General features: G+C 38.7%; 1 protein-coding gene across 8 annotated transcripts in view; it reads right to left on the reverse strand.

The window, feature by feature from the left end:
• CCDC162P (coiled-coil domain containing 162, pseudogene) overlaps positions 1-22,801 on the reverse strand; it is a 164,731-nt gene that overhangs the window by 101,592 nt on the left and 40,338 nt on the right. For all 8 annotated transcript variants that reach the window (XM_074333388.2, XM_074333386.2, XM_074333390.2 and 5 more), the window contains 5 exons: positions 20,950-21,062; positions 20,435-20,570; positions 19,964-20,167; positions 10,632-10,824; positions 8,266-8,393 (listed from right to left, as the gene is read on the reverse strand). In XM_074333388.2, the coding sequence (XP_074189489.2) occupies positions 8,266-8,393; positions 10,632-10,824; positions 19,964-20,167; positions 20,435-20,570; positions 20,950-21,062 (774 nt within the window). The remainder of the gene's footprint in view (positions 1-8,265; positions 8,394-10,631; positions 10,825-19,963; positions 20,168-20,434; positions 20,571-20,949; positions 21,063-22,801) is intronic.

The following is a 22,801-nucleotide window of genomic DNA, read 5'->3' on the forward strand; positions in this document are numbered from 1 at the left end:
GACAACCTGGAGATTACTTGGTGACCTTAAGCCAAGACTGGTGCTGCTTTCTGTTTTGTTTTGTTTTGTCTTTATATCTTTGATATCTTTGCCTGTGTTGAGTGGGGTTGTTGGTTTTTACATGTGAATGTATTTGATTTTTAATTTGTTGTTGTTATTGTTGTGCTTGGTGATTTGCTTTGTTCTGAAATTGCCCTACCAGTGCCCAGCTTAAGAGGCACAAGATTCAACATACCCAGAGGCCAACTCCAGACCAAACCAGAGTACTACCGGGCTTGACCTACAAGTGACAAACCCAGAGGAAATTCTTTACAGGCACAAGAGACCATAGAGGCCAAACCACATTTAATCGGTCAACCCTCACGCAGCAGAACACCCTGCAGTGGGCAGAGCCAAGTCTCACAACTAGTCAGCCTAGGAGTTAACCCCACCTACTCAAAAGCGAAAAGCAATTAAAGATCTTTAACAGGACAATATATACAACACAAGAGTCACCTTTGGAGCACACGCAGAGGAGAAGAACGAAGTAGTGTAAGTCAAATATAAAGGACACATACTACATAAGATAACCCAGCAAGAACTAAGAATGCTAGGGGATCTACCTAATACATCAAAGCAAATACAGAGAGTCAGCCAGAATGGGGAAACAAAGAAACATGTCCCAAATAAAAGAACAGAAGAAACCTCCAGAAATGGAACCAAATGAAACAGAGGTAACCAACCTATCAGAGACAGAGTTCAGAACACTGATGATAAGAATGTTTAAGGAGCTTAGAGACGACATCAAGAAGGATGTAGAAATCATAATGAACAACCAGTTAGATCTAAAGAACACAATTACCGAAATAAAGAACTCACTTGAAGGAATTAACAGCAGGCTAGATGAAGCAGAGGATCGAATCAGCGACTTAGAAGACAAGTTAGCAGAGATCACCCAAACAGAACAACAGAAAGAAAAAATAATAAAAAACAATGAAGATGGTTTAAGAGACCTCTGGGATAATATCAAGCGCAACAACATGCGCATCATAGGAATACCAGAAGGTGAAGAGAGGAAGCAATGGATTGAGAACATATTTGAAGTAATAATGTCCGAAAACTTCCCTAACCTGATGAAGGAAACCAACATGCAAGCCCAGGAAGTGCAGACAGTTCCAACCAGGATAAACCCAAACAGGTCCACACCAAGACACATTATAGTTAAAATGGCAAAGGTTAAAGACAAAGAGAGAATCCTAAAAGCAGCAAGAGAAAGACAGAGGGTTACATACAAGGGAACTCCCATAAGACTATCAAATGACTTTTCTGCAGAAACATTGAAGGCCAGGAGGGAGTGGCAGGAGATACTCAAAGTGATGGAAAACAAAGGCCTAAAACCTAGATTGCTTTATCCAGCAAGGCTATCATTTAAAGTTGATGGAGAGATAAAGAGCTTCCCAGAAAAGAAAAAGCTAAAGGAATTTATTACCACCAAATCAGCATTGCAAGAAATACTAAAAGGACTTCTGTAAATAGAAGAAAGATGAAAACAATCTAACTACAAATTTAAAAATGGCAATAACTATGTACCTATCAATAATCACTTTAAATGTAAACGGATTAAATGCTCCAATCAAGAGACGTAGGGTGGCTGAGTGGATAAGAAAGCAAGACCCTTGTATATGCTGTATACAAGAGACTCACCTCAGATCAAAAGACATACACAGGCTGAAAGTGAAGGGTTGGAGTAAGATATTTCATGCAAATGGAAATGAGAAAAAAGCTGGAGTTGCAATACTTATTTCTGACAAAACAAACTTTAAAATGAAGAAAATATTAAAAGACAAAGATGGGCACTATATAATAATAAAGGGATCGATCCGACAAGAGGACATAACCCTAGTAAACATCTATGCATCCAACATCGGAGCACCTAAATATATAAAACAGATATTGACTGACATAAAGACAGAGATCAATAGTAACACTATCATAGTAGGGGACTTCAACACACCTCTGACAACAAGGGACAGGTCTTCCAGACAGAAAATATGGAAACAACAGCCTTAAATGATACATTGGACCACTTGGATTTAATCGATATTTTCAGAGCATTTCACTCCAATGCTGCAGAATACACATTCTTCTCAAGCGCACATGGAACATTTTCCAAGATAGACCATATGTTAGGCCACAAGATAAGTCTTGACAAATTTAAGAAAATTGAAATCATACCAATTGTCTTCTCTGACCACAGTGCTATGAAATTAGAAATGAAATATACAGGAAAAAAACTGGAAGACACACAAATTCATGGAGGCTGAATAACATGTTACTAAATAATGAATGGGTCAAGCAGGAGATCAAGGAAGAAATCAAAAGATATTTCGAGACAAACGAAAATGAAAACACGATGACCCAAAATCTATGGGATGCCGCAAAAGCAGTCCTAAGAGGAAAGTTCATAGCATTGCAGGCCTACCTAAAGAAACAAGAAACATCACTAATCAACAGTTTATCATCACACTTAAGTGATCTGGAAAAAGAACAACAAAATAAGCCCAAAGGGAGTACAAGGAAGGAGATAATAAAGATCAGAGCGGAAATAAATGAAATAGAAACTAGAAAAACAATACAAAAGATTAATGAATCCAAGAGTTGGGTCTTAGAGAAGATAAACAAAATTGACAAACCTTTAGCCAGACTCATTAAAAAAAAGAGAGAGAGGACCAAATTAATAAAATCAGAAATGAAAGAGAAGTGACAACAGACACCGCAGAAATACAAAAAATTTTAAGAAATTACTATGAGCAACTATATGCCAACAAATTTGACAATCTGGAAGAAATGGACAATTTTCTAGAGGCATACAACCTTCCAAGGCTAACTCAAGAAGAAACAGAAAACCTGAATAGACTGATTACCACCAGGGAAATTGAATCAGTAATCAACAATCTCCCAACAAACAAAAGCCCTGGACCAGATGGCTTTACAGGTGAATTTTACAAAACGTTCAAAAAGGAATTATCACCTATTCTCCTCAAGCTCTTCCAAAAAACCCAGAAGGAGGGAAGACTCCCAAACACTTTTTACGAACCCACTATCACCCTGATCCCAAAATCAGACAAAGACACCACAAAAGAAGAAAACTACAGGCCAATATCGCTAATGAATATAGATGCAAAAATCCTCAACAAAATATTAGCGAACAGAATTTAGCAATACATTAAAAAGATCATACACCATGATCAAGTAGGATTCATCCCTGGTATGCAAGGGTGGTTCAACATCCACAAATCAATTAATGTGATACACCACATTAATAAAATGAAAAATAAAAATCACATGATCATATCAATAGATGCAGAAAAAGCATTTGATAAAATCCAGCAGCCATTTATAATAAAAACCCTTAAGAAAGTGGGAATAGAGGGATCATATCTCAACACAATAAAGGCCATCTATGATAAACCCACAGCTAACATCATACTCAATGGGGAAAAGCTAAAATCATTCCCCTTAAAATCAGGAACAAGGCAAGGTTGCCCACTTTCTCCACTTCTATTCAACATAGGGCTGGAAGTTCTAGCCACAGCAATCAGACAAGAAAAAGAAATAAAAGGCATCCAAGTCAGTAAAGAGGAAGTAAAACTGTCATTATATACAGATGATATGATACTATATATAGAGAACCCTAAAGACTCCACCAAGAAACTATTAGAGCTGATAGATGAATTTAGTAAAGTAGCAGGATACAAAATTAATATTCAGAAATCAGTTGCATTTGTATATACCAATAATAAAACATCAGAAGGAGAAATTAAAAAAGCAATCCCATTTACAATTGCTCCAAAGACTATAAAATACCTGGGAATAAATTTAACCAATGAAGTAAAAGATCTGTACTCAGAAAATTATAAGACACTGAAGAAAGAAATGAAAGAAGATACAAATAGATGGAAACACATACCATGTTCATGGATAGGAAGAATTAATATAGTTAAAATGTCCATACTGCCTAAGGCAATATACATATTCAACGCAATTCCTATCAAACTACCAATGACGTTTTTCACAGAAATAGAACATATAATCCTAAAATTTATATTGGACCATAAAAGACCTCGGATAGCCTCAGCAATCTTGAGAAATAAGAACAAAGTGGGAGGTATAACAATACCTGACATCAAATTATACTACAAGGCTACAGTAATCAAAACAGCATGGTACTGGCATAAAAACAGACACATAGATCAATGGAACAGAATAGAGAGTCCAGAAATAAATCCATGCCTATATGGCCATTTAACCTATGACAATGGGAGCAAGAATGTATGGTGGGGTAAAGACAGCCTTTTCAATAAATGGTGCTGGGAAACCTGGACAGACACATGCAAAAAAATGAAGTTGGACCACCTCCTTACACCATATACAAAAATAAATTCAAAATGGCTTAAAGACTTAAATGTAAGATCTGAAACCATAAAATTCCTAGAAGAAAATATAGGAAGAAACTTCACAGACATTACCTGGAGTAAGATTTTTACTGATATATCCCCTCGTGCGAGGGAAGTAAGAGAAAAAATAAACATGTGGGATTACATCAAACTAAAAAGTTTTTTCACAGCAAAGGAAACCATCAATAAAACAAAAAGGGATCCTACTGAATGGGAAAAGATATTTGCCAATGATGTATTGGATAAGGGGTTAATATCACAAATTTATAAAAAACTCACTCAACTCAACTCCAAAAAAACAAACAACCCAATTTAAAAATGGGCAGAGGACATGAAAAGACATTTTTCTAAAAAGGACATACAGATGGCAGACAGACATATGAAGAAATGCTCAACCTCACTAACCATTAGAGAAATGCAAATAAAAAACACAATGAGACACCACCTCACCCCAGTCAAAATGGCTATCATCAATAAATCAACAAACAACAAGTGCTGGCGTGGATGTGGAGAAAAGGGAAAGCTTGTGCACTGTTTGTGGGATTGCAGATTGGTGCAGCCACTATGGAAAACAGTATGGAGGTATCTCAAAAATCTGAAACTGGAACTACCTTATGATCCAGCAATCCCACTCCTAGGTGTCTATCCGGAGAAATCCAAAACTCCAATTCAAAAATCTTTATGCGCTCCTATGTTTATTGCAGCACTATACACAATAGCCAAGACATGGAAACAACCAAAATGCCCATCAGTAGATGACTGGATTAAGAAACTGTGGTATATTTATACAATGGAGTATTACGCAGCCATAAAGAAGAAAGAAATCTTACCATTTGCAACAACATGGATGGACCTAGAGAACATTATGTTAAGTGAAATAAGTCAGACAGAGAAAGACAAATACCATATGATCTCACTTATATGCGGAATCTAAAGAAAAGAATAAGTGAATGAACTAATCAGAAACAGTTTTGGAGACATAGAGGAAAAATTGAGGGTTGCTAGATGGGCAGGGGGGTGGGGATAAGGGGGAAGGTGAGGGGTTTAGAAAATAGTCGGTAACCACAAGATGGCCATGGGGTTTTGAAAATTAATTTGGGGAACATAATCAATAATGTAATGATTTCGTAGAGTATCCGATGGACACATGTCCCATTTGGGAGACCACCTCAGGGGTGATGTAGATATGTAGATGCCTGATCTCTGCACTGTACACCTGAAGCTGAACAGTAATGGATGCCAACTATAATTATATATATATACATATATATGTATATATATATATATATATATATATATATATATATATATATATATATGTATATATGTATGTATATATGTGTATATATGTATATATATGTATATATATGTATATATGTATATATATGTATATATATGTATATATATGTATGTATATGGTTACAAGAAGCGGAGTACAGCATTAGGAATAGAGACAGTGGAAACGTAATGGCTCTGTGCGATGTCAGAGGGATAGTGGATGGGGGGAGGGGGGTTCACACAGTGTGAGGGATATAAATGATAAACGTCTAAGTATTGCTTTGTCTTGTGCACCTGAAATTAATAAAATTTAAAAAAAATTTACAAAAAGGAAAAAAAAATTTTAATGGAAATATTATAAACAATAAAGATCTATGCAAATAAAAAAAAAGACATAGGGTAGCTGAATGGATAAAAAACAAGACCCACACATATGCTATTTACAACACCTCAGATTGAAAGACACACATAGGCTGAAAATAAAGGGATGGAAAAAGATATTTCATGCAAACGAAAACAAAAACAAAAAACAAACAAAAAACCTGGGGTAGCAATACTTATATTAGACAAAATAGACTTTAAAATAAAGACTATAATAAGAGACCAAGAAGGACATTACATTATGATAAAAGGATCAATCCAACAAGAGCACATAACTCTAGTAAAGATCTATGGGCCCAACAAAATAGGAGCATCTAGATATATAAAACAAATATTGACTGACATAAAGGGAGAGATCAACAGCAACACAATCATTATAAGGGACTTTAACATCCAATCAACACCAATGGACAGATCTTTCAGACAGAAAATCAACAAGGAAATGATGGCCTTATATGACACACTAGACCAGATGGATTTAATTGATATTTTTAGAGCATTTCACCCCAAATCAGCAGAATATATATTCTTTCCCAAGACAGATCACATGTTAGGCACTAAACAAGTCTCAATAAATTTAAGAAGATTGAAATTATATCAAGTGTCTTCTCTGACCACTATGGTATGAAACTAGAAATTAATTACAAGAAAAAACGGACAAACACACGGAGGCTAAATAACATACCACTAAACAATGAATGGATTAACAATGAGATCAAGAAAGAAATCAAAAGATACCTTGAGACAAATGAAAATGAAAACACAATGACCCAAAATCTATAGGACACAGCAAAAGCAGTCCTAAGAGGGAAATTCATAGCAATGCAGGTCTACCTCAAAAAACAAGAAAAGTCTCAAATAAACAATCTAACTGTGCGCATAAAGGAACTGGAATAAAACAGCAAACAAATGCCAAAGTGAGTGGAAGGAAGGAAATGATAAAGATCAGAGTGGAAATAAATGAAACAGGTGAATAAAACACAATACAAAAGATCAATGAAATCAAGAGCTGGTTCTTTGAAAAGAAAAACAAAATTGATAAACCTTTAAACAGACTCATCAAGAAAAAAAGAGAGAGGACCCAAATAAATAAACTTAGAAATAAAAGAGAAGAGACAACAGACACCACAGAAATACAAAACATTCAAGAAAACACTATGAGTAATTATGCACCAACAAATTGGACAGTTTGGAAGAAATGGATAAATTCCTAGATGCATACAATCTTCCGAGGATGAATCAAGAAGAAACAGATAATCTGAACTGACCAATTACTACTAATGAAATTGAATCAGAAATTAACAAGCCTCCAACAGACAAAAGTCCTGGACCAGATGGCTTCACAGGTGAATGTTACCAAATATTCAAAGAATTAATACTTATTCTTCTCAAACTATTCCAAAAAATTCAAGAGAAGGGAAGACTCCCAAGCTCATTCTACGAGGCCATCATTGCCCTGATTCCAAAACCTGACAAAGACATTACCAAAAAAGAAAATACAGGCCGATATTTCTGATGAACATAGATGCAAAACTCCTGAACAAAGTATTAGCAAACCAAATTCAATACATTCAAAAGATTACACACCATGATCAAGTGGGATTTATTCCCGGTATGCAAAGTTGGTTCAATATTACCAAATCAATTAAAGGGTTACACCACATAAACAAAATGAAAAATAAAAATTATATGCTGTTTTGTGGCTTTAAATTTACCCTTGTAACTTGTTGCACCAATCACTCCTTGCCCAACTGCTCTCACCCACCCACACCTGCCATACATTTCTAAAGGCCATACTAAGGTCAGTTAATTTCTCTGTATTTCGCGGAGTGAGGGTTGTCCCTGACAAGACAATGAATGTGAATGGAGTCATCATTCATTCTCATATTATAAAAGCATACATTTTATAAAAAGACCTAAATTATATAGCCCTTTAGCAAATTTTGCCTATAACATAAAGTAGTATCCTTCATATTTTATATTTTGTAACAAAGAACCACAGTAAAGAGAAAATTTATTACTCATATCCTTACAACTAGCTGAGATTATTTAAGTGCGGTAATTATTCACTTTATTGAAAGCTGCCCTAAAAGACCCACTGAGTTAAAAAAAGAAATTCTGGGTTTTATAAAGATGTTTAACAGAAGTTTTGTTTCCTAGGCAAAAATACCTGGCGCTTATTTTCTAGAAGAGCTGCTTCCCAAGACCACATGTCATACAGCACAGCAAATCTGTCCACTCCTGCATGGGCCCATCCCCAGTCCTGGCCAGTATTTGACTTGCTGCCCTTTTTGTGACCTGGAAGAGAAGTGGATGACAATGACCAGACACAGGCCTTTCCACAAAGATATTCCTATTAGAAATGTGTCCTCAGGTTGTCAGCTCCATCTCAAGAATGAGAAAAATGAACAGTAAGTGGGATTTCTAAGAACCAGTTAAAGAGCCATCAGCAAAGACTAGGCCCTAAATTCATGTTTGTTGATTTCTAAGTCAATGGGGGTTTTTGTTTTTACTTTTTTTTTTTTTTTAAGCTTTTGAGATTTATTACAAGGTCATTCTCACAGAAGTAAAAATAGTAAGCTTCCCATTGTTTTTACTTTTTAAATTTAGTTTTAAAGACTAATTTTAAAAATATAATCAAATTCAGTTAACATGAAATCTTTACTTAAATGTCCTCAAGCTTATAATTTAAAGGCAAAATAAACATTTCTCCTTCTCTAAAAACAGATCTCTGGTGGTTTAAAAGCAAATCCAGTTTAACCTGTTACTTCAGTTGATGATTGCCAAGTCAAAAATTTTCAGAAAAGTTTCTAAGATGTGCTTTAATTATGTTAATCACTAACTTAAATAAATAAATGTAATCATTATTCAGCTAAAATATTTTCCTACTATATTAATGTTAGTTTTTACTATCAGCATTATCAATGCTTTACATTTTTAAGTGATCTAGTTCAGAATGAAACATTAAAAATTAAGAGCTTTTCAGGTGCTGAAGTTTGAATGTAATAATTATCAAGTGTATGATAGGTACTGAAGGAGAGAAAGTCTTTGATCAGGAGTTTCTCTAGCAGCAGTTGGGAAATCATTTCACAACGAATGACTATACACTTACTAGTTGAAAGATGCTCATGTGGCAAAATGAGTGTTACAATCAACTTAAATTCTTAGCTGGAAATAGTTGTATCATATTATAAATTATTATCAACAAAAATGATGCATTAGTATGTAGGATAGCCAATAAAGATAAAAGCTAATAGCTTAAATTAAATGCCCCAGAATGTTGGATGCCATCATTGCATTATCCCATGATTCAGGTCCTAAATGGTCTGTGGCAACGAAAGGACAAAAGGTTCAATTCAGTATTAAATTAATTCTGTTTGGGATCTGAAAGGTTAATTGTCAAACATTCCTTGAGCAGCATTTTATAACAATATGAGCATGAATTATCCTTAAGTACAGCCTCATATATTACCAAATAGCACAAACCCTTGCTGAATTTCCCTTTAGGTGTTGCAGTGTATCTAGAAACTCTAAATTCTTTCCAAATGTAATGCTAATGCTAGCATATTATTTCAAAAGAAATATTCTTACCTCACCTATTTCTAAAATTGGATGCATTTGAGTGGTGCTAGAAGGAAGAGAGAATACAGATTATGGGTTATTTGATTACCCTGAGTAATGATTTCTCCTCTGGGGCTTATCTGGCATTTTCCTAGCCAGATCCTTCTTGTATCCTGGTGATTTTCTGTTAGGAACCCAGGGATGTCTCTGCTTCTAACTGCAGTTCCCCAAGGTCAATCATTTTTTTTTTTTTTGCCACTTAAAAATAATAAATCATTAATTTCACTTGCTTACTTTGCTTCCCTCAGGGCCCTGCATGACACTGCCTGCACTTTGGGTGCTGCAGAAATGCCATTGGGCAGCAAGTAGCATCTAATCAACAGTAAGAATTATAACCACGCCCTGAGAGAGTAGTCACAGTCTCCAACAAAAGGGCCACTTGGGCTGGAAACAAAAGTGTATCTTTTCTCAAGTGAATGTGTGTTGGGGAGCTGTATGTGCTTATTAAATTTTCAGATACTATTGGATATGCATTTACATTTAGAGGAGGGAGGTGTTAAATCGAGCCCTTAGTGCTTTCTGTTTGTTTGGCTGGTTGATTTTTAAAAAACTGACTTCTGGGGGTAGGGGGGGAGGTGAAAAAGGTGAAGGGATTAAGAAGTACAAACTGGTAGTTACAAAATAGTCATGGGCATGTAAAGTACACCATAAGGAATATAGTCAATACTATGGTAATAACTATGTATAGTGTCAGATGGGTACTAGATATATTGGGGTGATCACTTTGTAAGTTATATAAATGTCTAATCACTATGTTGTACACCTGAGACTAATATAATATTGAATGTCAACGGTAATTGAAAAATAAAAAAAATTTTCAATGAAAAAATATCTGACTGACTTGAATCCTATGTCATTTTACTAACCATTGTCACCTCAATAAATTTTAATTAAAAATAAAATCTGCCTTCTGACCTTTTTCTTTCTCAATGTAATGGCTGGCCACGAGCAGAAGTTCTGTCTCCAGTTCCTTCAGATCCCGCAAGGCTTCGTCATACATGACATGCACCCCTCGCTGGTCCTGGGTGTAGATGTAGCCAGCTCTTATGCTGTAGTAGTCATCCTGGTTCTCCACTTCTGAGAACTCCAGGAATTGGACACTGTGGACCTGGGGAAAGAAAGCCAAGCCTGGAAGTTACCAGAAAAGGGAGGCTATATTTTGCCAGCCCAAATGAACCAAACGAGCAGGCTTCTGCTTCCATGCAGTGGGCTGTCCGCGTGGAGCTGCAGACATGCGGAAGGCTCGAAGAGCTGTATGTGGAGAAAAAGATATTAGCAAAGAATGTCGGCAGGGGTACACATTCTGAGGTAGGTAACTAGCTGATTAAGTGTTCTGATTAACTCAGGATTACCTGGAAAAAAGCAGGCAATAGAGCCAACTAAGTGTTAAAGGTGGTCTCTGAAGTCTGAATGCCTGCGTTTCAGGTCCCGGCTCTGCCAGGACTTCACCTCGGGCAAGTCACTCTGCTGCTCTTAGCCTCTGTTTCCTCATCTGTAACATGGGGACTGTGGAGACACCACAGGTTCTTGTAGGGAGTATGTGACACTGTGCATATATAAATGTTAGCTGCTGAAGATATTTTTGTTTTAATCTTCTAAATACTTCTAAAATGCATTAACATAATCTCGTATCTTAGTAATATACTGAGTTGAATCGTGTCCCCGGCCAAAATGCATGTCCACCTGAAACCTGTGAATGTGACCTCATCTGGAAATAAGAGTCTTTGCAGATGTACACAAGTTTAGGTGAGATCATACTGGATTAGGATGCACCCTCATCCAATGACTGGTGTTCTTATAAAAGGAGGAAAATTTGGAGACCGATGCACAGGGGAGGAGGCACATGAAGACAGAGGCAGAGACTGCGGTGGTGCATCTATAAGCCATGGAATGCTAAGGAACGCCAAGGATTGCTGGCAGCCACCAGAAGCTAGAAGAATCAAGGAAGGATCTCCTCATGGAGTCTTCAGAGAGAGCATGGCCCTCCTAATACCTTGATTTTGGACTTGGAGCCTCCAGAACGGTGAATGAACCCATTTCTCTCCCAATCATTGTGAGCCACCCACTTTTTAGTGCATTTCTATGGCAGCCAGAAGAAATGAACAAAGGAGTAATTTGAGCATTCCAATCATAATTTTATTTTTCTTAGATGTCTGAGGATCTGTTGCTTTCTGAGAATCGTTATTCTAATAGAACTCTCATAACTTTGAACTTCTCCAGTCTTCTCAAGCCTCTGAATTCACTGCCCCCACCAAGCCCAGTCTCCGTCAGTCTCAGCAGAAGCCCCATCCACTTCTCCACGCACACACATAAACCCACCGCATTCCCTCCCCTCCTCCCATTTCCTCCTACACTGTAGGGCATGATTCCACTCTTCTCTAAGGCTATTCCCTCCCTGTACTTTGGATCCCATGCCCTCCCACCTCTGAAACGTCCCTTCTCCTTGCTGGATATCCAATTCCTCTCAACCAGATATTTCCCAATTGACACTGAAACCTGCTCGCGCCCCTCTCATCTTAAAAGATCCTCGCACCCTTCCCCAAGTTCCACCTATGTCTCTCCTCCTCCACTTGGGCCAAGCTCCCAAGATGTTATCTCAACTCACTGTCTCCATTCCCTCACCTTCCACTCACCATTTCCCTCTGGTTCCTGTTTCCCTCCAGCCACCCACACCACTTACACTACGACCAGCAATGACTTTCTCTCCACATCCCGCAGATTTCTTCAGTCATCTTACGTAACCTCTCAGGAGCACCTGACACAGTTCTGTTCTCTCCTCCGCTTCTTGCCTCACTCTCTTCCCAGGACTTCTAGGACTCCACATTCTTCTTGCTCTGACCCACTTTCTGGCCATTCCTGCTCTGATGCTTGAGGTGTATTTTTCTCTGTTAGCTCATTAAATGGTGGCCACACTCAAGTCCCTTTCCTGGGACCTCATCTTTTCCTCCTATAGTCCTTCCTGAGGAGACAATACACTTTCATAGCTGCGACAACCTTCTTTAGACCCTTTGAGCCCCAATTTATATCTCCAACCCCGACCTCCTAGAGCTCTAGACCCACATATCCAATGACTTATTTAGCATCTGTTCCTGGGCGTCAAAGGCCCCCCAGATTTAACATGATCAAATTGTGTGATCTTCCCCCACAAACCTAGGCTATGTCCAGCTTCCCCATTTTAGCAAGTGGCACCACCACCCACCCATTTCCTCTAGCATGAATCATTCCTGACATCTCTTTCTGTCTCTCCCTACATGCCCAATTTAGTGACAAGTTCTGTTGATTTTACTTCCTATCTCTCAAATCCATCTACTTCTCTCAATCCCATCACCTACCACTGTGGTCCAAACTGTTATTATCTTTCCCTAGGACTAGTCTAGGAGCTTCTAATTTAGTTTAGCCTCCTAATTGTTCTATCCACATTCCCTCTGGCTTTCTCTCCCCTCCATTTTACTCACTGCTGGAAGAAGATCTTTGAGAAATCCAGTTTTAATTGTCCTTCCCCCTCCCCCTTGGTACTTCTAAAATGTATCCCATTGCCCACAGAAGAAAGAACAACTCCTTAACAGGCCTACACAGTCTGGCCTTTGCCTATCTCTCTCCAGTGCTTCTCAACCAAATGTGATTTTGTTCCCCAGAGGACATTTGGCTACGTCTGGAGACATTTTTGGCTGTCACACATAGGGGGAGGTGCTACTGGCATTTAGGGGGTAGAGACCAGGATTGCTAAATATCCAGGAACGCACAGGACAGCCTCCCATAACAAAGAATTATCAAGCCCAAAATGTCAAAAGTGACAAAGTTGAGAAACTTTGGGTTAGTTTCATTTTGCATCACTTTCCATCTGGATTGCTGTGTCCCTGCCACTCGTGTCTTCTTTTGGCTTCTTGTGGGCGCCATGCTCCCTTGGGCCACAGGTCCCCTCCCCATTTGCCTAGTTACAGCCTCTACATCTTCCAACCTCAGTTCATCATCACTTTCATAGGAAACTCCCTCTGGGCTCCCTACAGCACCAAGTTATTTCTCTTTTGAGGCACTTACTGAGGTTGCTGTTTTACATTTATTTGTTTGATTATTGACTACTATTTGTCTCACTCACTGAATTATAAGCACTATGAGGGTAAGGGACATGTCTATTTTTGTACATTATTGTATCCTCAGTGTTTAGCATGGGGCCTAACACATAATAGGTGCTTAGAATATATTTAAATAAGAGAATGGATGAATAAATGAATGGTGTTTCATATTTTTTGCATATAGATTTCTTTTAGTCTATCATTTTATGATCCCTACCTGTACTTTTAAAATATACCAGTCAGAAATACTGTGTTTTGCCCTCACAGAGTCTCATCTCATGTCAGTACCACCTAATACATGCATTCTCATTGGGGGTGAAAAGTAATTCTTGGGGGGGGGGCAAAAAAAATCTTACTCTTTTAACGTATAAAGCACAGACGTACATACTGTACAGATATATGGCATATCTCTTATATTAACATTTCTTTGGAGAAGGACTGTCAGGGGAAAAAATATCTAAAAAAAAGTCCTTGTAGGGGGAACAATAATGAAAAAAGGGTTAAGAAACATTGGCCTAGTTTTTTTATATTATACATATTTTTAAATGGTAAAATACACATAATAGTATTTGGCATCTGAGCTACTTTTAGGTGTACAGTTCAGTGGCATCAGCTCCATCCATCTCCAGAACTCTTTTCGTCTTGCAAAACTGAAACTCTGTTCCCATTAAACAATAACTCCCCATTCCCTATTTCCTCAAGCCCTGGAACCAGCAGTCACTTATTGCCTCAATGAATTCGACTACTCTAGATTCTCTGTATGTAATCATACAGTATTTGTGCTCTTGTGACTGGCTTATTTCCCTTAGCATAATGTCCTCAAGGTTCATCTATGTTTCTTTCTTCTTCAGGTTGAATAATATTCCATTGTGTGTATATATATCATATTTTTCCATCCCTTAATGGACACTTGGGTTGCTTCCACCTTTGGGCTATTGTAAATAATGCCGTTACAAACGTAGGTGTACAAATATCTCTTTGAGATCCTGCTTTCAATTCTTTTGGATATATACCCAGAAGTGGAATTGCTGGATCATATGGTAATTCTATTTGTAATTTTTTGAGGAACCAACAGACATTTTTACATAAAGTCCTGCATCATTTTACATTCCCACCAACAGCACACAAGGGTTCCAATTTTTCCACATCTTCATCAACACTTATTTTATATATATATAAATCTGATTTTCTAAATTGTTATTTATGAGTCATTTAAACTGTGGAAACAATGGTTCCCAATATTTTATCCCCCATCTATTCATTCTTGTAACATAAACATTTTGGTATGCTCAGTAATCAGTTGTTGGATAGGATCCACTGATCTATAAATTTTAAGCAGTCACATCTTCTCTCTCAGTAGATCTGTCAATTGGTTTGTGTATGTGGCATTGCCTAGTATATAACTATAAGAACCCCGCGGAACCTTCACAAACAAGGCACACTCTCATCTGCTTGGATGGTGATTCATCAATATCAGAAAGGTAGGTGAGGAGTACTCTATAGGTCCCTTCCATGGGTCCTGTGCTACTGTAATCAGATTTAATGTGCTGTTATAAATACACCAGATGGTAACATACTTAATTTCCCCTAGTGACTCCTCTTTGATGAATTGCCCATTTAATTGTAGATTCTTACAGATTCAAGCAGAAACTTAGAAATTCTCTAATAAGTAAAAGTATGAGCATTTCTAAATAATATTCCTCTAAAAGGATATTTCATAATCAGGTTGTTGTAGGTTGTTGTTTTGGTTTACTTTGTTTTTTGCTATTCGTTAGGCATAAAACTTTTTTTTTTTAAATTAGGAGCTTACTTTGGCTAGTTCCAAAAGTGAAAGTATTGCTTCTTATAAAATGATAGGCACCAGTGAAAAACAGAAAATATGCTGAAAAATAACATGTCACATACAAAAATGAAACAGCGTGCTTAGATTTAGAATACTAGCACGTTGGCTTCTGTTAGCATTTAGCTCCTTTCACCTATTATGCAAAATGAGCTCTCCTTTGAGGAAAGGGACCCCAACTTAATGTTGTTTGCTTTATTCCTTGTACTAGAAAGACCTTTCCCAAGTTCTTCTGCTGGGGAATATTATAAGAATTTAAAGAAATGGCTACTGTAATAAGTCCTGAAGCTGATGGAAATCAATAGCAGACAAGATGCTGACAGTAATGCCATAATCTATTTAAATGGTCTTTTCCCCCCACTCTTCCCACCCCCCACCTCCTTGTTCAAGCCCTTTATATAGACATACATACACTCCTCTCCTTCCCGCCCTCAGTTCCTGTCTCTGAAATGTATGCTTATGTCCAATGGTGATGAACTTTGAAGACCAGATGGCCAAATTACTTCATACTGGCTTATGACTCAGTCACTATAATATATTTTTTTATTTTTAATTTCTTCCACAGCCATGTGGAAGACCCTCCCTCTTTAAAGTTTTTGTGGTCTAGAGAATTGATTCTTCAATATTATGCTTAGAGGAGTGGCAGGAAAGGGAAGACAATAATTACCTGTTTGGGTAAGAAGTAACTTGATCTTTGGAATGATTCATATGTTTTTTTAAGTCTGCAAAATAACTGATGCCAAAATAACTATTTGAGTCCAGTAACTATAGGAACATTAGTGGCCCATCATTCATTCTTTTCACTCTATTGGTTTCTGTCATCACTTGTTAATATGAATTTTAGGTTTTGGCAATGAAGACAATATTTCTCTGACTTGCTTACCATCTTTACATTAATGCCAGATAATAATAGTCCTAAGAATTTCAAATTTGTTAGATGAATGACTTAATCCATTGGCTACGATCTTTCAAATATTTAAAAAAGGAAATTAAAATAATCTATTCTCTGCCTCACCTGGGGAATATGATATTATTATTGTAACTAATTGTTCTTCATTTAAACAACATGATATACTTGGCAAAGTATTTCTGTGTACATTGTCTTTTTGTGACCTCACAACCATTCTATTATGGACAGAGCCTTTCGTTTGTCCAACAAACATTTATCAAATACTTAGTATGTGAAAGATGGATATCCAACTCTTTAAAGCAGGTCCTGGAATAATATCGTTTTGTTCCACACAGTTTCGTTGTAACACTGATGAGATGCCGTAGGAACTTAGCTCTTGTTTATATCCATTAGCCTGTGGCAAAATTGGTTTCGTTATACCTTGTTTTGCTTAAAGTCGCAGAACCTATCGATGACGTTGACTGACTTACTGTACTTTCTTTTGCCACTTGAACATCTAGTAAGCGTCTCAAATTTTTCATGTCCTAAACTGAGATTCTGATTTTCCCAACAAACCTGCTCCAATCACATCCCAGATGGTAGCAGCTCCAAACTTCTAGATACTCAAGCGAAAACTTTGGAGTCAATTTTGACTTCTCTCTTTCTCTCATATTCTACATCCCTTCTGCCTGGAAATCATACTGGCTTCAAAGTACATCCAGAATCTGACCATTTCTCATCATGCTGTCTCTCAGACACATTGTGTCTAGTTTGATCAATGTACTAACCTCCTAACTAGTTGCTTCAGCCTAGAGTACCTTCAGTCTATTCCTAATACAGCAGCATGAGTGTTAGAATGTAAGTCAAATTACAGCACTCTTCTGCTCAAAATTCACCAAGGGCTCCATTTCTCACTCAAAGTTATAATCAAAGTCCTCACAATGGTCCATAAGGTCCTATATAACCTGTTCCCCACCCCTTCAATCTCTCTAACCCCACTTCCTGCCAATTTCCCCCTCATTTACTCTAGCTGCTCTGAACTCTTTGCTGTTTCTACAACACTGCTAGACACGGTCATTCTGCCTCAGGGCCTTTGCACTGGTTCTCCCCTCTACTTGGCACTCTTCTCCTAGTCAGTCACATGGTTTTCTTCCCTATTTCCTTCAGGTCTTTACTCAAATATTACCTTCTCAGTATGGCCTTCCCTGATCACCCTACTTACAACTGCAACAGCCCATCACCAACCTCCACATTCCTTAGCCCCCTTTCCTTCTTAATTTTTTTCTGTAGCACCTATCACCATCTTTACTACTCCACAAAGACTAGGTTATTCTATGAAAAATAACCCTCAAACTCAGTGGCCTACTGTTAAAATTAATTTCTTACTCATGCAGAGCTCACTGCAGGACTAGTTGCTTCCTAGGTAGCAATCTTCCAGCAGGGAATGACCCCGGGACCCAGGACGCTTCTATTTTGTGGCTCCATGTATGCCTTCCACTGGCTGCAGCAGGGAAAGAGAGCTGGAGGGTCATAAACCAGCTCTTAAATGCTTTGGACTGGAAGTGATACATGTCATTTCTGCTCACAGCCCACTGGCCATAGCGCATCAGTAGGCCCCACTCAACTGTAAGGGGCTAGGAAGTCTGGGAAAGCTCTGGTGCCAGGTCAGCTGACATTCTATATATATATGTTACTTATTTTTTTAATGTCTGTCTCTTTCCACCAAATAGTCCCATGATGGCAGGGATTTGTGCCAGTTTTGTTTACTGCTCTCTCTCTCTTGTACCTACTGGACTTATTGGTCAGCACATTTATGGAATGAATGAATGAATGCATGAATGAATGAATGACAGGCTCACAGCCTGTGGGAGTATGTACGCCAACCATCTAGCATGGCTCTCAGCTGAGTGCTGTACTGGAGGCAGACAAGTAGGGGAGAAGCACTCAGCTCTGCATAGAGAGGAAAGCTTCCAAGAGAAGTGGTATTTGAATGGACTGTTGAATATAATAGGCATTTACCAAGGAAAGAGGAGGTGAGGGATAGAAGGACCAGCATGTACAAGACCCATTGGCATGAACAGCTCTGCCCATTCAGAGGAGGGCCAGCTGCAGCTCCATAAAGAGAGAGGTACAGAGACAGTGGAGGGAAAGGAGGTCCAAGATGTGTGCCCAGACTTCCAACTTCACCAAGGAGCCTGGACTTTATCTTTTAAAAAACAGGAAACTGAAAAAAAAAATTAAAAACCTTAAAAAACTAAAAATAAAAAAATTTAAATATAAAATAAAAAACAGAAAACTCATGAAAGACTTGAAGTAAGAGAATAAATGGATAACATTTGGGCAAAGATCTTGAGAATTTACAAAGCAATGAGGAGAGCCATTCTCTTATTTAAAATTATCTGTTCCCCACCAACCTTGGAATTAGTTCCTAGCCTACGGAGAGCCTAGCCCTTCATGGTCTGGCCTGCTTTTTTCTGCAGCCTCATCTCCCACCACTTGCTCACAACAAGCCTTGGTTCCTAATATGTCAAGTCCAGGCAGATCCTGAACGTGCCGGGGGGTATCAGGTCTGTGCCTCAAGAGACACGCTCAAGGTCAAGCAGCTAGGAAAAGCCTCTCGTTCTGGGGCTCTTTCTGCTTTGCCACATGCCTAAATTACGTTCATAAAGTGGGAAAGTGTCTATGATGGGTTGTAAGTGCTTTTCTTTTCTGAAACTGTCATTGAGTGAACACTTATTAATACTACACACAGCTCAATACTTTCCTCAGAGAATCAAACACACTGGGACTCAGGGAGGGGTGTCTATTTTAGGGGTTTCTCTGATGTCAGCTCCCCAGGCTGGTAAGCCGAAAGATTTTGCTCCCAGTAGCCTTGGCCCTGGACCTGGTGAGATGGACCCAACAAATTAACACCTGTATCTGTGCCTCCCCTCTCCTACATGGGGAAGAATCACATAGTTAGGTCTGGACATTCTAGTTTAAATGCTGGTAAGGTCCCTCACATGGAGTGCAGCTAAAGCACATGCTCCAAGTGGCTTGGAAAACAGAAAAGAAGCAAAAAGTTACCCCTCGTAATGTCAAGAGGGTCTTACAAGAGCTTCCCTGTAAGGTCATATGGTTTTCAGGCAAGGACAACAGAATGGGCACCTCATGCTCTGTTCACTATAAAGTCGACAAACCAGCAGCTGAAAGGCCTTCCTTCTTATTGTGGCCTCCAGGGCTGCTTTAAAGTGCTCTTTGCCCGTGTCCTGCTCACAAGGGGCTCACTGTATTTCATTGTGATTAACAAGCCATTTCACTTTCACCACATTTTTAAAAAAAGCTATTTCCCTAAGAAGCCCCCACCTGTTACTCCATCATATTAAGTGATTCTAGATGCTTGGGAGGAGAGTAACTTTGGAGAGAGGATCATTGAGGAAGAGAAAATTGCAGCATAATAGCTCACCTTGTGCTCAGCAGGTGACCCATGGATATAGTGGTGAGCTCCGAGGCCTTGCAAGGTGCCCAGGCCTCCTTTTGCCGTATTTACCCAGGAACTATCATCTATCGTGGGGACCAGGCTCCCCGCAACCAAGGTAAGGCCTGAAGTGTTGATTGTCAACGTTCGCTCAACAGATCTGAAGTAGTTCAGAATTCCTAAGCAGATGCGCTAAAACAAAGAAAGAACAGGGTTAAAACCCTGCCCTTTGCTAGTCCCACCCTAGAGTAAAACTTAATAGGGCCCTGGAAGTTGGCAGGTCAACCCTACTGCTGAGAAAGGTACACACCACCCCAGAAAGGCCTGATTTCATGGAAAAATCAGAACAAAGAACAAAGTGCAAAAACGCATTGCTACCAGAATAGCAGGAAAGCCCCCTGTGTAGGCCACCAAACGTTGCAGGTGCCTGAAAACCAGCGTGCTGGACCATCCACGTACCTGCAGCTCCCTGATTCTCAGGTGGCGCAGGTACAGAAAGGACAAGTAGGCACCGCTCATCAGGACAGGATCCCTATCGCTGGGCCCAGGCCCATCATCCAAGCCCAGAAGTTGCAGGGCCATTGCATAGCTGTCCCTTTAGCAGGCAGGAAACAGAATAAATGCCCTACCTCAAAGTGGTTTGGAGAATTCATATACACCAAACTGAAGTAATTTTATTTAGCTTAAGGAAGCTTCATAATAGCTACTCTTTAAAAATGCACTGAAGATAAAATAATTACTCTCTCTATATAAATGTAAAAAGAAATTTCTGTTAGCAATCATTCTTGTTAAAAACCCAGTCCAAAAGTGAAACATTAATTTAGTTGTCTTACCTGCTTTAACTATCTTGTTTTTTTTATTTGTTTCAAATATGTTTGAGTTAACATGTAACCTCCATATTAACCAGTCACTCAATTTTCCCCACGGTGTTTAACCCCTTTGCATGAGACACCATTAAAATAATTTAATTTTACCCTGTCTCTTTTTTCTGCTTGATGAGCGCCTTAGCACGTTGGCTGAGACTTATTTGGGCTAGGTCATTTTCATTTCGTTCCATTGAAAGGTCATCTTCCTTCATATTTTCATTCTATCAGAAAAGTAGCACTAGTTGAATTATACAAACATTTGCAACATTATTAACAAAATCACAGCTGGGTCATCACAAAATTAAATCATGATTCAAGGCATATTTAGATGAACAAGTGGAATAGCATCTCAAACCATTTCAGCCTGACATGAAAATCTATTTCTAAAATAAATTAGGGGTCACTGTTTTACTATTATTTAGTCTTTTTTTAAACAAAACTATTCACAGATTTTAAATATCAGCCCCCTCCCACTCCACCTTTTGCATAATTTCATGACTATGAAGAGTTGATATACACATTTGTAGAGGTTTGGAAACTTGAACCTGTAATCTAGTCTTGTTCCAGGCTGAGACATCGGTGAATTAAACTCTTCTTTCTGCTTTTTAGCTATTTGATTTAACCACTTAAAGTCTTGATCCTAGTTTCACATTCGTAAGATGGCACGATAATGGAGAGTAAGTTGCTGTGAGAATTAAATGACAGGATGTATATAAAGCTTAGTGACTAGCCCCTTCCAGGTGCTCAGTATGTGTAGCCCAGTCGTGGCCATGCATTGCAGCAGTCGGTCAGCCCTGTAGGACCTACCACATAATTTATAGTTTATACTTATTTCCAGTCATCTTTCCTGATGTCGAGAAAGATGAGGTCCTGCACCCAAGGCTCCTGGGGAAAACTGGGAAGAAGTTGATACTGAAGTCTGGTCCTGCCCTTGGCCCTCTGGGCAGCCCCTTTCTTAGTTGCTCTTTCTGCCTGTACCTAAGCATATACCCCACTCCCATAAGACGTGTTCTTTCATCGTGGCACCGATCCCCCTGAGAACAATGAGTGGCAATGGCTGAGGCTGGAACCCCCCTCTTTGGGTTACTTATATTCCAATAGCTGATTCTTAGAATTCCAACAATGGCAGAAACTACTGGTTGTTCCTCCATATCCATTTTCCTCTTTTTCCATAGTAATTGGATATTTATCTTGGAACATGGCCACCCAGATAGATGACATTTCCAAGCCTCTCTTGCAGCTAGGTGTAGCTACGTGACTAAGTTCTGACCAATGGAATGAAAGTGAAAATGTCATGCAGTAGCTTCTGGGAATTTCCCTTAAGTGGCAGCTTCCCCACCCCCATTTTCCATCCTGCTGCTTAGAATATGAATGCGACAGCTGGAGCTTCATCTCAGACAGGGGTTAATCCTGGGTATGGAGGCTCCATTTGTTGGAACTCCAGGATAGAAGGAGCGTGGGTCCCTGAGGACTCCAGGGGGCAGAGTTGTCACACCAGCTCTGTACTTCCTACCCCTGGTTGTTAACATGAGGGAGAGAGAGAGAAATCTCTATCTCCTTTAATCCTCTGTTATTTTGTATTTATCTATGACCAACAGCCAAACCTAATATTAACTAATACAGTTCCAAAGACTCTAAAGATAGAGTACCAGTCTTTATGAAGGCAGTAGGGGAGAAAAATTTGGGCAGGGATATTACCAAGAATAGGTGAGAGAGAAAGTTGCCTAACTGGGTATCATTAAGTGGCTTCTCATTCTGCCTGTGGGTAGAGTTAGCTCCTGTCTGTTCTGGGTAAGTGTGCATTTCATTATATTTCTGTGTAGAAGGTTCACAACCCTAGGACTGGAAAAGACCCTAGGGAGTGAGGTGGTGCACTCCAGTTCCTTAATACAGAAACGTAGGATCATTAAAAAAAAAAATCTGTAGTAAAGCATATACTCTATGAAGGGAGTTAATTTTT

This window comes from Rhinolophus sinicus, chromosome 2 (genome assembly GCF_057876585.1).
Source record: "Rhinolophus sinicus isolate RSI-liver-muscle chromosome 2, RSI-T2T, whole genome shotgun sequence".
NCBI lineage: Eukaryota > Metazoa > Chordata > Mammalia > Chiroptera > Rhinolophidae > Rhinolophus > Rhinolophus sinicus.